Source organism: Myotis yumanensis, unplaced genomic scaffold (genome assembly GCF_028538775.1).
Source record: "Myotis yumanensis isolate MYYU_CA2020_CCGP unplaced genomic scaffold, mMyoYum1.0.hap1 SCAF_2, whole genome shotgun sequence".
NCBI lineage: Eukaryota > Metazoa > Chordata > Mammalia > Chiroptera > Vespertilionidae > Myotis > Myotis yumanensis.
Window position 1 is genome coordinate 47,557,097 of NW_027223753.1, and position 16,441 is coordinate 47,573,537.

Genomic DNA, 16,441 nt, shown 5'->3' on the forward strand with positions numbered 1-16,441 from the left:
ATTTGGAGAATACAAATTTATATTTGACTAAGGATACCAAACTGTTCATTTTGTGTGTCTTTCTTCCCCTTGTAGGTCTTAAAAATTGTCAGCAAAGCTACCCTGAACAATAGGCATCCTGAGAAGGGACATTTTTCATCTCTATAATGAAGAAAAGCAGGAGTGTGATGACAGTGACGGCAGATGATGTAAGTTCCAAAAGTCAGAGATTCCATCCACCTTTTCTCTGCTCATTAAAGGAGTCACTCCATAATTCTGTACGAAGGATAGGCAAGGATGCTTAGCACCACCACTTTGTCACTAGGTGTTTCTACGACCCAGACATGATCAGCACCTGCACCCAGTGTTCTTCGAGGTGGACAGCAGGAACGCTGCCCTTGCTGCAGCTTGGAGATGGGTTCCACTTGAGCTTTATGGTTTTCATTCCCCAAACCATCAATCTCTGGTGCATGCCCACAACCTAACTCTTAGAAACTCCTCTTGTCACACTGCCTGCATTATGATGACTTTCTTTCACACTTTTACTCACATACAACTAACCTTTGAGAGTCACCTCCTATGTTGGGGGTCTTTGACAACTGCTCATTAGAAGTTTGTGATGCACACATCTTCTAGGTCTTGGGTAGTGTGGTCCTTACAGCAGCAGCAGCAGCATTACCTGGGTGTTTTTTAGAAATGCAGAGTCTCAGCCACACCTCAGAACTACAGATAACACTGTATTTCAACAAGATCCTAGGGTGACTAGATATGTTACAGTATGTTTGAGAAACCCTGTCCCACGTCATCTGGAGAAGTCCGTAAACTCACCATCTTCAGAGCCTTGCATCTTGGACACCTAAGATGAAGTATCTCCTTTGTTTTCTATTCATCAGTTCCCCTTTAGAGTGTCTTTAATTGTCCAGTCTTTTTATGTTTGTGAGTTAAAAGTTATATGCCACTAATCCGATTTTCAGAAGGAAGGGAGGGAGGAAAAGGAAGTAATTTTCTTTGTTCTCTGTAATAGCTCATTTTTTGTTGTTGTTAAACTCCTCTTTCACAGGTGGGGGAGGGCCTGGAAGGAACTTGAATTTGCAGGTTATCTTTTGGGTAAAGGCCCAGTCTTTCAGGATTTCTCCCAGTTCTCATTCTTCCCCTTTAATCACGTGCCATTGGGCAAAGGGGCAGACTTAACATTAATTTGCATTGTAGTAACAGATGTGTGATATTGTCCTTGTCCTGTATGGTCCTTTTCTGCTAGTGTTTATTGTTGTCCAGTGGAGGAACAGTTCATTTCCCCAGATCTTTAGTTGTTAAGTCTCTGCCCTTGGCCCAGTGCTGCTTAGGCTTGTGACAGGGATAGCAGGTGATGGTGCTCTCCGCATGAGCAGTGCGACATCTCAGTTCACTTAGAGTTTGACCTTCTCCTCCACTGCCTGGGCTCTTTACCTAACTATTCAGTGGGGGATCTGGTTGTTTAAAAGATTCAGCCCTGCTTTCTGGTAGCCCTTACCTTTGGGCTCTTCACCTCTTGGACTCCTGGTCCCTTTGCCCCAGGCTGCAGCAAGTCATTGGTAGGGAAGCAGAGGCTAATTCTCAGCTACCTTCTGTGTCCCTTTATGGCTGTGGGAACTTCTAGGACCTGCAAGTGCGGAAGGAGACTTAGGCGTGCTATGAGGCTCTTGTCCTCCAACACATACTCCTTTGCCATCGCTATTTCTACTCTTTATTGTTAAGGGATCTCATGAGTGTTCTGTTCCCATTACCCATGACAATGTTTTCCTTCTTTGTTTCCCCCTTTCCTGTTCCTTGACCACAAGGGAATGTCTCTTAATTCATATTCCATGTTCTCAGTTACAGACCGTGAAAGCTGTGTTTAGACATTTATGCTCTGCTCAGGATATCTAAAGGGAAACTTTTGGAATTTAGAAATTCCTTTTCTCTTAAAAAACAACTTGGAATTATTCATTAGTACTATTTGTATACTGTGTGCTCCAAGATTCTATTTTCTGGAAGAATAAAACTAAGCAATGCATGCCATCTAAAAGATGGATAACTGCTCTTTCACTTTCATCGCATCCTCCAGTTATAATCCTGATCCTCCCTGAGGCCATGGTTGCCACAGTCAAAAGATGGGAAGGTTGCATATGCACTGCACATTCAAAGATGAGGGCCCTGAGGGTCATTTAATGCTTCCAATACTTCCCATTTCTAGTTTCGATAACATTTGCTGGCCTACTATTCAAATTGAATGTGTATATAAGCACACTATATGTCCTTGGAAATACCTAATCCCATTTTCTCACCATGAGTTTAATCATAAATATTCAAAAATTAGAGCAAGCTCTAAAAATGACTGAAATACACTAAACAAAAGACAAAGAACAGCAGGAACAACAAAGCCTTGACTACTTAGGCACTGATATGTGGACACTTTAGTGGTCCTGACATTAAGGTAAGTTTTAATATGGGGATAGGACAAAGAATCCCTTTGGTGTCCCCTTTCTTCCTCCCTCCAAACTTTTCCTAAAGTGCAGGGTTTCACCTTAGCTCTTCTTTTGTGATAACCTTTTGGGATTACATTAGCAAAAATACTGATTTTTAAACAAGGATTAGCCAGGAAGATGAGGATGATTCAAAACTGGGTGTTTCCCTTAGGGTTATAAAGACGTAAGTGAATTTTGGTCAGTGTGATACATTTTAAAATTTGTGATTTCCAAAGGACGCATTCAAATGACTGTTCCTTTCCCCAAAATCTGTGAAGCGATGAGTGGTGTAGTCAGCTATAGTTGTGCTGGTTACAAGAAAATAAGTCCTAGGTCGTAAGTTCAGTAGTTGAGAATTAATGGAATTAGATTTTGCCTTTGAGAATATTAGTACTGTATAAATTATAAGTATAAATTAGAGAGCTTTAGGAAATTATGAAAAACTCTACATGGGCTAATTAGCATTTGTAAAACACTGTTAATGTTTTCAGTATTTAACTTAATTTCTAAAAAGCTTTTTTCCATTATGATCGTTTGTGGCAATGTATTTTCATCGTTAGCTTAGATCTTTTCAAACACATTCCTTTAACTCAACATATGACTTTAAATCTGTAAATTCAAGCCTGTTGGCAAGTCAGTTGGGGAGATATTTTATGGTAGGTGTGACTTTGTTACTTTTCAAATAACATGTATCAAATAAGTACCCAGTTCATTTACTATAATATTAAGACCTAGTTGATAATATTCCCATTTTCTAAAAGAGAAAAAATATCCAATTTATTGGGAGACTATGATTGTTGGTATTTAACTTAATGATATACCTGTTTCTGCTCTCTGGTACAGTATTTCTTGCATAGGAGGGAAAGTACAGTCTTAAGACTTTGCTTTCCAGATAATCAGTACTTTCTTTACATGCAAATTTGGAGCTAGACGGATTTATAATTCTGAGTTCTGAGTTTTAGTTTGTTTTTTAATCTCTCTTTAGAAAGACTTTGTATATTCTGTCTTCTTAACTAGTCTGAATGTTTTTTGAGAAATAAACTTAATTCTTCTACGTTTTCACCTCAGCCTCTTATTTGTAAAACACACACACACACACACACACACACACACACACTAATACAGTAAATGCTAGGTCTACAGTGCATTTAATATAACAACCAGTTACCGAACAGTAAAATGCTGAATACATTCCAGACTATTTCATACTGCAGGAAATTCTAGATTGTTTTGTTTTCTTCCTGTTACCAAAGTGTGTTTCTATGGAATCTCAAATAAATTGTATTCCAAAACCATAATTATATTCCAAGCACAAGAAAATATGATTATATCCCATTTAGCGGGGCAAGTGAGGCCCTTGCAAATTTTCAGGCCTATTCTTGCCTACATTTCCATCAGCAAAATGTCCTATGCAGATCAGAAAGTATAAATTGCTAGAGTGCAATCTCTATGAGAACATTTACTATGCCGTTTTTTGCTGTTGTAGCTTTCTTAAATAGCACAGTGCAAAACTATAATAGGTGTGCAACAGATATTTGTTGAATGAACACAGTTGGACCCTTAAATGTGAGTTAATTATCTACACTAATAAAAGAGAAACATGGTAATTGGCGTACGACCGCTACCCTTCCCATTGGCTAATCAGCGTATCCTTATGCAAATTAACTGTCAGCCAAGATGGTGGCCGGCAGCCATGCACTGAAGCGAGCAGGGAGGCTTGCTTACTCCAGTGACAGTGAACTCCAATGTTCCCCGCTTAAATTGCCGGCCTCTCAGCTGCAACTCTAAGGAACTATGTACTATGTTGCAAATAAGAAGCTAAACAAAACCGGCTTTCAGTCAGCCCCGGACCGCAACATTGTATCCATGTTTTCAGCAGCGGCCTCAGAGCTAAAGCTGGCCCAGAATAATAAAAAAAAAGAAAACAAGGAGCAGTTGGGAGCTCTTAGTCAACTGCCAGCAGGAAAACAGCCCTCAGCCCCTCAGCCAGTCTGGCCAGGCACCCCAGTGGGGACCCCCACCCTGATCCAGGACACCCTTCAGGGCAAACCAGCGAGCCCCCACCCATGCACCAGGCCTCTATTCTATATAGTAAAAGGGTAATATGCCTCCTGGCACTGGGATCAGCGGAGCAGCAAGGCTCCCGGCACTGGGATCAGCGGAGCAGCGAGGCTCCCGGCACCGGGATCAGCGTGACAGGGGGCAGCGCCCAAACCTCCTGATCAGCCCTGCTCTGTGCCTGATGGGGGGGAGCTCCCCAATCCCCCGATCGCCCTGCGGCTCTGTGTGTGACAGGGTGCAGCGCACCAACCCCCTGATCGGCCCTGCTCTGTGTGTGACAGGGTGAGGCGCCCCAACCCCCCGCCCCCATGGGCCCTGCTCTGTGTGTGACAGGGTAGAACCATAACCTCTCCATCAGCCCTGCCCTGAGTGTGACAGTGGTGGTGCCCCAACTCCCTGATCGGCCCTGTTCTGTGGGTAATAGAGGGTGGCGCCCCAATCCCCCTCCACGGGCCTTGCTCTGTGTGTGACAGGGTAGAGCCATAACCTCCCCATTGGCCCTGCCCTGAGTGTGACAGGGTGCAGTGCCCCAACCCCTTGATCCGCCCTGCTCTGTGTGTGACAGGGGGCGGTGTCCCAGCTCCCCTATTGGCCCTACTCTGTGAGTGACAGCGGGGAGCTCCTCAACCCCCTGATGGGCCCTGCTCTGTGAGTGACAGGGGGCAGCGCCCCAACCCCCCTGATGGACCCTGCTCTGTTAGTGACAGGGAGCAGCGCCCCAACCCCCTGATTGGCCCTGCTCTGTGAGTGACAGGGGGCAGCGCCCCAACCCCCTGATCGGCCCTGCTCTGTGCATGACAGGGGGTGGCGCCGCAACCTCCCCATTGACCCTGCCTTGAGTGTAACAGGGGGCAGTGCCCCAACCCCCCAATCAGTCTATCCTGAGCGTGACTGAGGGTGGCATTGCAACCTCCTGATCCGCCCTGCTCTGTGCATGACGGGGCAGCGCCCCAACTCCCCAATCGGCCCTGCTCTGAGCCTGACCAGGGGCTGCACCTAGGGATTGGGCCTGCCCTCTGCCACCCGGGAGCAGGCCTAAGCCAGCAGGTCGTTATCTCCCGGGGGGGTCCCAGACTGTGAGAGGGCACAGGCCGGGCTGGGGGACCCCCCCCCCCCCGAGTGCACAAATTTTTGTGCACCGGGCCTCTAGTTCTTGTATAAACCAGGATGGGTGGAGGAGTGGGGGCAGAGAAGTTTGTTTGTTTAAACCTCAGGACGTCTAGTCCTAGGTCTCCTGTCTACTTGGAAGGGTTAGTAGGAAGTACCTGCTGTTTTTAAAGGCACATACTGATTTTCAGGTGAGAGACCTTGGCCTGATGGTAGGACTTCCATTATTCCCTGTTAAGATAAGTGTACAGAATGACAATTATATCTTTCAAACTCCAAGCTGCTATCAGTGGCCATTTGAGGTGCTGTAACATTTTCTGTCTTTGAGCTGGTTTGAATGGTAAACCAGGCAATAATTCATTTGGGATCCCCACTCCCAACAGTACCAGGAACCATAGTCACCAAAAGATATATAGGAAGAATAAATAACTCTAAGCATTGGTGATAGGAAAGTGCTTTTATCTTCTCACAATAATTTCATTTATGTCAACATTAGGGCAAGTATCAAACATTGCAGTCCAACTCAGAACTTGATTAATTATACTCCTCTCTCTCTCTCTCTCTGTCTCTCTCTGTCTCCCTCTCTCTCTCAGTGCTTATATAATGTGTGCAATACACACACACACACACACACACACACACACAAACAAACAACACACACACCCAAAATAAAAAAAAATCTCAATCCTGAGAAGACCTTCTATTGGAACAAAAGTAGTAGTCAGCCATAATTTCATAATTATTCCATTTTGCTATCCTATGATAGAAAATATTTTTACTTTGAAACACTAAGCTATAAACTTTATATTTTAGCCAGGAAAGATTGTTCCTATGTTGTGGAATATCATTGATTTCCTATTTTTTTTTCAATTATAAGCTTTCATTTTAGCAAATAAAAGGCAACTACAAAGCAAAAGAAAGAAACATCTCAAAATTTTCCCATAAATGGGAAATATTACTTGCAGTCCTAAAGATCACCATGAATATGCAACTGATATATTATTCTAAAATTTGAGAATTAACCTCCTCCTCTCTTGTTCTCTCTTAAGCTTTTGACATCAATGTTAGATTCCGATGGTGAGATAATGAATCAGGACTTTATGAGTGACAACTTGATCATTTAGTTTCTTATTTTACTCCACTGTGCATCATTTTTAACATTTGATTTTTCTTTTTTTCTCTCTCTCCTTTTTTTCTTTCCCTGTGGATCCTCCAGAATGTTAAAGATTATTTTGAGTGTACCTTGAGTAAATCCTACAGTTCTAGTAACACACTTGGGATTGACCTCTGGAGAGGGAGACGGTGTTGCTCAGGAAACTTACAGTTACCACCACTGTCCCAAAGGCAGAGTGAAAGGGCCAGGACTCCTGATGGCGATGGCATTTCCAGACCAACCACGCTGCCTTTGACAACACTTCCAAGCATTGCTATTACAACTGTAAGCCAAGAGTGGTGAGTAGCCCCCACATTAAATGTCAATTCTAAGTTTTATTTTCCAACTATTCCAAATACAAGTTCTGTTATTAAAATATTAGTTCTCTGTGGGAAAACTAAGGCTATTGACATTTTGACAATTTGTTTTCCTTTGGGTAGAAGATGAAACCTTTGTAACAGTAACGATATTTTCTACCTACTTAGATTGGAAGGAGACTATTGAGGAAGAAATGTGATACTTTTTTTTTTATTAATGTCAAGGGAAAGCAAAATGACTGCCCATGAAATTTTTATAAAAAGAACTATTGAATGTGTGTGAATATGTTTTAATTTAATAAATCAATATTATATCAGTTCCGGTCAAGATGGCGGCATAGGTAAATGCGGTACTCGAATCCTCCCACAACCACATTAAAATTATAACTAAACTATAGAACAACCATTATTCAGAACCACCTGAAATCTATCTAAACCAAAGTCCTGCAACTAAAGATATAAAGAAGCAGCCACATTGATACGGGTAGGAGGAGTGGAGATGCTGAATGGGCTGGTCCCACACCCAAGTGTGATGATAAGTATCAGGAAGAATATCTTGCATGTGGAGGTCTCCTAACAAGTGAGCGGTCCCAGACCCATACCGGGCCTCCCAACCCCGGCTTTCAGTGCCAGGAAGAGAAGTCCCCATCACTTCTGACTGTAAAAACCAGTGGGAAGTGTGGCTGAGTGAGATGGAGGGCTTCTGGAGTCCCAAGCAGTTTCTCTTAAGGGGCCTGTCCACAGACTTACTTGGGCACACTCCTTCTGAGTTCCAGCACCGCAGCAGGAGCTCAAAAGGCTCCAGGGACTTATGGAAGGAACTGAACTATCTGGCATTAGAATCCCCCAAATTGAGGATAGTGTAAATTACACTCTCATGACTTCAGGTTTACCAATACTCGCATCATGGGGGAGCCAGAAGGTGAAAAAAGAGAGAGAGCAAGAAATATGGTGCTTTTAAAATCACTTTGTTTTTATCACTTATTAAGGACCAGAGCTAAACATATTAAATCATTGTGCAATACTGTTCCAGTAATTCATTAAAATCTGTGATTTAATAAAAAAAAAAAAAACCTTGCCACATGCTACGATCTATCTACTATGCTGATGGGAAGTCCAATATGTGATCACTTAATAATGCAAGTCACCTTCTAATTGATGGTTATTAAATACAGTAAGGATTACATGACCAAGACTCCAGGTATCATAGTTATTAGCATGAAGTAGCTCACCAAAGAGTCTCTATGTGATTGAGAAGCCTATTAACACATCCTAGGGACACTGGGCTAAAAATTTGAAAAGCACTGACTTACATCTTATGTTTAGCTGAATTAACATTGAAACAGTCATAGCCAATCACTGAGAACTAAAATGAACATATGTCACCCATACTGCTTATTCAATCACATAGCTTGTGTGATTAGTCTTGATTATGTTTTTGCATACTCACAGATTTGGAGTCTTAAAGAGTCCACAGACTTATTTTTCAGCATGTTGACAATGGTAACAGTGGTACAGTTGTTATAATTGTTATAGTATTGAAATGCTTCACACCAGTTAGTAAATACCAGTATATGCTTTTTAGAGCTATTTTATTGTCCCTACTACCATCAAAGACTTCCCCAGAACAAATTCCTCACAATCAAACAAGAGAAAGTGATGACTGGCATAAGCAGGAGTCCAGTTTTGACAGGTGTGGTGCTGTATCTGTTAAAATAATACTCCTTGCAAACTTTGAGTTCATTTAACTCAAGGATACTTTGAGAGTTCTGGAATTATCCCTTCTGTGGAAGTATCAAATCCTAGACTCTGACATTTGGGACATGCTTGTCTATCCGTCTAACTTGAGTATATCTATCTGTACAAAGAGAGCAATTGTATTCACTCCATGGGCCGTTGTGAGAAGTAAATATGCTTATCTCTACAAGGTACCTAGATTAGTTAAAAGCATATGTTAAGTGATCAACAAATGGTAGTTTCTCTCCTCTTGATCATTAGACAATAAATCCTTCTGGAAATTAGAAACCATGTTTCAAGTATCAGTAGCCTCATGCTGGGTATCAGTAGTTGATAGGGAAATGGAGAATCTAGACATAACCCAGAAAGTTTATATTATGTAGTCAGACAACACCACATATTAGTAATTCACTCATAATATGTCTGTTTTATTTCAATTACCTGGGTACTTTTGAAAGTATGAGAATATTCAATCATTGACTATAATATCTTCCATAACTTATTTTCATTATTTGTCTTTTGGGATTGTATTCTGGTAATTGCTTTTGTGTTTCTTTTTCCTTTCCACTTTGCTAATTCTCTTTCCAACTATGTCGAATTTGCTGTTAAATCTACTAAGTTGAATTTTCCGTTTTATTGCATTTTTTTAATTTCTAGAGTTTGCATTTATTTACTTGTTAAATATGCTAGGTAATTTTGTGTAGTTTTCTTCTCCCCACATGTATGTTATTTATTGCTGCATGAGAAATAATTTTAAAACTTAATGGTTTAAAGTAACAAATATTATCTCACATTTTCTGTGGATCAGGAATCCAGCTGTGGCTTAGCTAGGTACCTCTGACTGGGTCTCTCATAAAGCTAGAATCAAGTTATTGGCCAGTGTTGCAATTATTTTAAGCTTGACTAAGTGAGTGGGATATGCTTCCAAGCTCACTCACAAGGTGCTTTCTGCTTGTTGACTGGAAAAATGAGTTTCTTGCCACAATGCCTTTCTATAGGGCTACTCATAATATGGTGGCTCATTTTTCCCAGAGTAAGGCCTGAGAGAGAAAGAGAGATAATAGTCAAAGTATTTTTACAACTGAATCTAGGAAGTGACATTTCATCACATTCACACCTTCTATTCATTAGGTCTAGCCCACACATAAAGAGAGGGACTGTACAACGGTATGAATACAACGAGGTGGGAACCAATTTAGACGCTGCCTACCCATTGTAGATATTTTGAAGGTTTGAAAAATTTTTAAAAACATAGTGAGAATAGTTATTTTATTCCTTTGCTCATTTAAATATGATATGATATTTAAATGAGCAAAAGGTCTGTTTTTTATTATCTGTGTTTTCTGATGGTTCTTATTCATACTTTTTTTAATTAAAAATAATCTACATACGGAAAAGTATGCATATCTTAAGGGTATAACCTGATAAAGTTTTACAAACTGGACACAAACATATAACCAGCACCCGAATCAAGAAACTGAGCTTTACCAGCACCCACAGGCCATCTTTTATGCATCTTTCCAGTCACTACTTTTTCCTCACTTCTATCCATATTGTTATTTGATTTATTTAAAGTATTCTTAAGGTTCTGAGTTTGGAACTTGACAAAAGCATCTACTGTAAAACAAATCGTACCCACTTGCATCTTTTCAGAGTGGATAATTCTGCCCATTTGATGTTTTCCCATACAGTACTGGGCTCAATTACTGTGCTGTCTGGCTCCCCTTTAATATGCTTCATCTGTGCTCTGCTTTACTTTAGAGTCTTAATTCCACATTTTCGTGGGGTAGAATTATTGTTTTTCAGGGTATGAGCAAAATATAAAGCTTCATCTACAATGAACTGTATCACCAGAAAATTCACTTAGTAGTTATCTTAGTATTCTAAAAATAATGGCCTTTGTCAATCTACATGAATTCAGATTTGTCTACAGTTTTCTCCTTAGGCTCTAATGGATAATGAATTTAGAAAATTCAGTTTAGTGCTGCCCACCTAAGCTTGGTACCAGCAGCTTTAAATTAGAACTGTACTAGTGCTATGTAGAACATGAAGAACTCAGCTGTTTTGCAAAAATTGCAAAAATATTGCATGCTACCAAATGATATGCAAACACTTTTTTCTGTGGGGGACTTTACCTCCAGTAACCTCATCATTTTCTTATAGTGAAGAGCCAAGAAAGTTTCCCTTTTTGCTCTGGTACAGTAACCATTCTGAAATATTCCCAGACTGTGTTCTAAAAAGTCATACTTTGGGGGAAAAAATAGTTTACCAGAGCTCCATTCCAGCTAGGGGCAGGACATTTCCTCAACGTTAGCCCCTCTGGCCCGTCTATCTTACCTAAGGGTGGGATGAAGCTAAGAAACACTTGTGACATAGGTCCACTGCAAATCTGAAGTTTAATTATAAAATTATGAAATGCTTCCCCTGAACACTTTACTACCACACCAACAGGGTTTCAAGATAATAAGAGTAGATTAAAGCGTTAAGAGCTTCAGGAGAAACAGACTTTATGTAGGAGTAGTTTCTAGGGAAGGGCAAAGAAAATGGGAGAGCAAAACAAAGATACTAGAGGCATTTGAAACCTCCAGCATCCATAGTGATCACAAACATTTGCAGCCAAACCCTAGCCAGATTAAGATGAAACTTCACACTAATGGTGTTTGCCTTAGTTTCTCTTATCTGATATATCCTATTGCGCTTTTAACAAGAACATTACACAGCATGATAAAAGGCAAGAAAAAAAGGAGCAAACCAAACATTAGACCCAGATATGACACACATGTTGGAATGATCAGAAATAGGATTTAAAATGACTGATATGTGTAATAAGGGCTCTAATGGAAAAATAAAAACAATCAGAGACCTGGTGGGAATGCAGACTGGTGCAGCCACTGTGGAAAACAGTATGGTGTTTCCTCAAAGCATTAAAAATGGTACTGCCATTTGACCCAGTAATACCACTTCTAGGAATATATCCCAAGAAAACAGAAACACCAATCAGAAAGGATATATGCACCCCTATGTTCATAGCAGCACAATTCACCATAGCTAAGATTTGGAAACAGCCTAAGTGCCCATCGGCAGATGAGTGGATTAGAAAACTGTGGTACATCTACACAATGGAATACTACGCTGCGGTAAAAAAGAAGGAATTCTTACCATTTACAACAGCATGGATGGAACTGGAGAGCATTATGCTAAGTGAAATAAGCCAGTCAGTGAAAGAAAAATACCACATGATCTCACTCATTTATGGATAATAAAGAACATTATAAACTGATGAACAAAAATAGATACAGAGGCAGAGAAGCATCGAACAGACTGTCAAACGACAACCGGGAAGGCTGGGGAGGGTTGAGGGGTAGGGGGAGGTAAGAGATCAACAGAAGGACTTGTATGCATGCATATAAGCATAACCAATGGACGAAAGACACTGGGAGGGAGGTGAGGGCATGTGCCGGGGGATAGGGGAGGCTGGGAGAAGGTCAATTGGGAAAAAAGAAGGAGACATATATACTACTATTTGTAATACTTTAAACAATAAAAAAAGAAAAAAGAAAAAAAGTTTGCATTAGAAACATAAAAACAAAACAAAACGAAAAAATAATCAGAGAGATTAATAGTGTAAAGCCGAGAGATGGAAACTCTAATAAGACAAAATCAAAAGGAAATGCTGGAAATGAAAACTGTAACAGAAACAATGAGTTCATTAGTAGTCTAGATAAGGCTGAAGAAAGAATAACTGAGATTGAAGTTAGGTGAATGGAACCTTGCCCAACTGAAATGTAAAGAGGAAATAAAACCCTTACACCTAAAACAAAGGAATGCCCAAGAACCATGTGACAATTTCATAAAGTGCAACATATGCATATTTAGAATATCAGAAGTGAACAGACAATGGCGCAGAAGTAAATATTGAAGTAATGACTGAGAATTTTTTTTGAAATTGATGATAGACACTAACCACCAGGAAAGTTAGAGAATACCAATAAGGGTAAATACTAAAACATCTATACCTGGGTATATCATGTTCATACTTCAGAAAACCCAAAACAAAAATAAAATCTTGAAAGAAGGCAAAGAATAAAAAACATATGTAGAAAAGAGCAACGATAAGCATTAGAACAAAGTTCTTGTTAGAAACCATGAAAGCAAGAGGTAAGTGAAGTCAATTATTTAAAGTGTTGAAAGAACTCCCACCGCTATCAACCCATAAATTTATAACCAGCAAAACTATTCTTTAATAGTGAAGAAAAAATAAATACTTTTTATACAAATGAAACTTAAGGGAATTTGTGATCAACACTCCTGCCCTGAAAGAAATGATAATAGAAGTTTTTGGGTGAGAAGAAAATTATATATGGTATAAACTTATATCTATATAAAGAATTGTGTAAAAGAAGAAATAAGTAAAGATAAAATAACATTAGTTTTCTTTAATCTTTCTTGACTACACAAAGCATAACTGATTAAAGTAATATAGTAACGACAAACAATATGTGGATAAGTGAAATGAATGACACCAAGGCCATAGTACCAATGTAGATTATATGGATGAATGAAATGAATGACAGCAACACCATAATGGACAGGAGGGAGCAATATGGGGCTATTCTGTTTTAAAGCAGCTGTACTACACAGTAATACATTAACAACTCTAGAGAAAACACTATTTTTTTAAAAAGTATAATTAATATGCTAAGAGAGGAGAAAAATGGAATTATTTAAAGTGTTTAATTAAAACAAGAGAAGGCAGAAAAAGAGGGTAGTACAAATAATAATAGCAATAACAATAAATGCAAACAGCTATAAATATTATAGATATTAACCCAACTATATCAATAACTATGAGTACCAGTTATCTAAATACACGAATTATAAGATAGAGATGGTCAGAGTGGATAAACAAAAGACCCAACTACATGTCGTTCACTAGAAACCCACTTTAAATATAAAGATTTAGTTTTGTTAAAAGCAAAACAATGGAAGAAGATATATTATGCTGCTATTAATCAAAAGAAAGCTAGTGTAACTATATAAAGTTAATTAAAGAAGACTTCGAATCAAGGAGAATTATCAGGGATATAGAGGGCTATTATATTAGAAGACATAGCAATCATTAATGTGCATGTACCTAACAACAGGGCATCAAAATATATGAGGCAAAACTAATAGGTCTGCAAGGAGAAATAGACAAATCCACTATTATAGTTGTAGACTTCAACACCACCTTTTCAGTAATTGATAGACTAAACAGGCAGAAAATCATTACAGATATATTTGACTTGAACAGCACTACCAATCAACTTGATCTAATTAAATTATTTTAGAATACTCCATTTAACAACAGCAGAATACCCTTTCTTCTTAAGCTTGCATTGAATGTTCACCAAGATACAATTATCCTGGGCTATAACACACACCTAAACAAGTTTAAAAGAATAAAAATTATACAAATATGTTCTCAGATCACAATGCAATTAAGCAAGAAATCGATAACAGATAGATAGCTGGAAAATCCTAAATGTTTGGAGATTAAGCAACCAAAGTCTAAATGAAAGATGGTCAAAGAGAAATAAGAGAAAGTTACAAATATTTTGAAGTGAGTGAAAATAAAAATATAATTTATTATAATTTGTGGGATACAGCAAGAATAGTGCTTAGAGGGAAATTTATAATATTATATGTATTTGACAAGAATGAAGAAGCTAAAATCAGTAAGGCTTCTATCTAGGAAACTAAAAGAAAGAAACAATTTAAGACTAAAGCAAGCAGAATAAAATAAATAATATAATCAGAACAGAAATCAGTGCAATTGAAAAAAGAAAAACAATAGATGAACAATGGACCAAAATATGTTTCTTTTAAGGATCAATAGATTGATGAATCTCTAGCAGGCCTAAGAAAAAGAAGAAAAAAACAGGTTACCATTTTCAGAAACAAAAGAGATATCATAACTATTGATCTCATGGAGATTAAAAGAATAATAAAAGAGTACTGTAAGCAACTCTGTAGCCATATGTTTGAAAATTTAGATATTTGGTCTAATTCCTTGAAAGATGTAAAGTACCAAAGCTCACATAGGGGAAACAGATAACACAAATAGGCCTATTTCTATTAAAGACATTGAATAGAAAATTAATAGCTTATAAAAAATGACATTTCCAAGTTTAGATGGATTCATTGATGAATTTTATCAAACATTGAATAGACAGTAATCAGACCATCATTACCATAACACCCAAATCAGACAAAGGCATTACAAGATGGGAAAACTGCAGACCAATATCTTCAATGAACATAGATACAAAAATCTTCAAAAGAATTAGCAAATTTAACAATGCATTAAAGGACTATACGTCCTGACCAAGTGGGATTTATTCCAGATATGCAAAGCTGGCTCAACACTTTAAAGTTGGTCAATGCCATCTACTACACTAACAGACTGAAGAAGAATAATCATATAAGCATACCAATTGATGCAGAAAAACTATTTGGCAATTTCCAATATTCATTTATGATAAAAACTCTTATCAAACTAAAAATGGGAACTCTCTGAACTTGCAGACCTCTATAAAAAAAAAACACCATATAGCTAGCATACTTAATAGTCAGAAACTAGATATTTTCTACATAAGATTGGGACCAAAGTAAGGATGTCCTGTCTGTCTAAACTTATTCAACATTACACTGGAAGTCCTCGTTAGTGCAATAAGACAAGAAAAGGAAAGAAAATGTACACAGTTTAGAAAGGAAGAAACAAAACAAAAATAAAAACCGTGCCCAAATCCAGGAAGTAACAAGTGAGTATAGCAAGGTTGCAGGTTTCACAAGGTTAATGTGTAAAATTGATTGTTTCCCTACACACTAGAAATGAACAATTGCAATTTGAAATAGTAATAATAATAAATACAATTTACAGTAGCACGAGAATAAGAAAGATAAATATTTAGATATAAATCTAAAATATATGCAAGCTATATATACAGAAAACTATAAAATTCTGATAATGAATCAAAGAAGTGCTAAATAAATATATATACTATAATTATGGATCAAAAGATTCACCATGATTAGGATGCATTTTCCCCAACTTTATCTACAGGTTCAATGTAATTTCAACAAAAATCCTAGCAAGCTACTTTGTATGGATGGGCAAATTGATTCTAATCTTTATATGAAAGACAAAGATCTAGAATAGCCAATATAACACTGAAGAAGAAAAAGAAGGAAAAGGAGAAGGAGAAGAAATTTAGAACATACTATCTGACTTGGAAACTTATTATGAAGCTATAATAGTCAATATAGCTTTACTAGTTTATTGGCAATATATATGGAAAGAACAGAGAGTCCAGAAATAGATGCATAAAATATAGTCAATGGTTTTGAGAAAGAGCAAAGGCAATTCAGTCAGGAACAGAGAGTCTTTTCAGCAAATCGTACTAGAACAATTAGCTACCCATATGAGAAAAAAAATCAAGACAGGGCCTTACACTTTATTTTTGACAAAAAAATTAACCCAGAAGGGATCATAGACCAAAATGCAATATGCAAAACTATACAACTCCTAGAAGATAAAATATAGGAATAAAACAAGAGAACTT

At 38.2% G+C, this 16,441-nt stretch overlaps 1 protein-coding gene across 3 annotated transcripts in view; it reads left to right on the forward strand.

The window, feature by feature from the left end:
• The window catches only part of PDE4B (phosphodiesterase 4B), a 525,239-nt gene that overhangs the window by 89,657 nt on the left and 419,141 nt on the right, over positions 1-16,441 (forward strand). For all 3 annotated transcript variants that reach the window (XM_070405299.1, XM_070405301.1, XM_070405300.1), the window contains exons 2-3: positions 76-188; positions 6,847-7,082. In XM_070405299.1, the coding sequence (XP_070261400.1) occupies positions 147-188; positions 6,847-7,082 (278 nt within the window). In that variant the 5' untranslated portion in view covers positions 76-146. The remainder of the gene's footprint in view (positions 1-75; positions 189-6,846; positions 7,083-16,441) is intronic.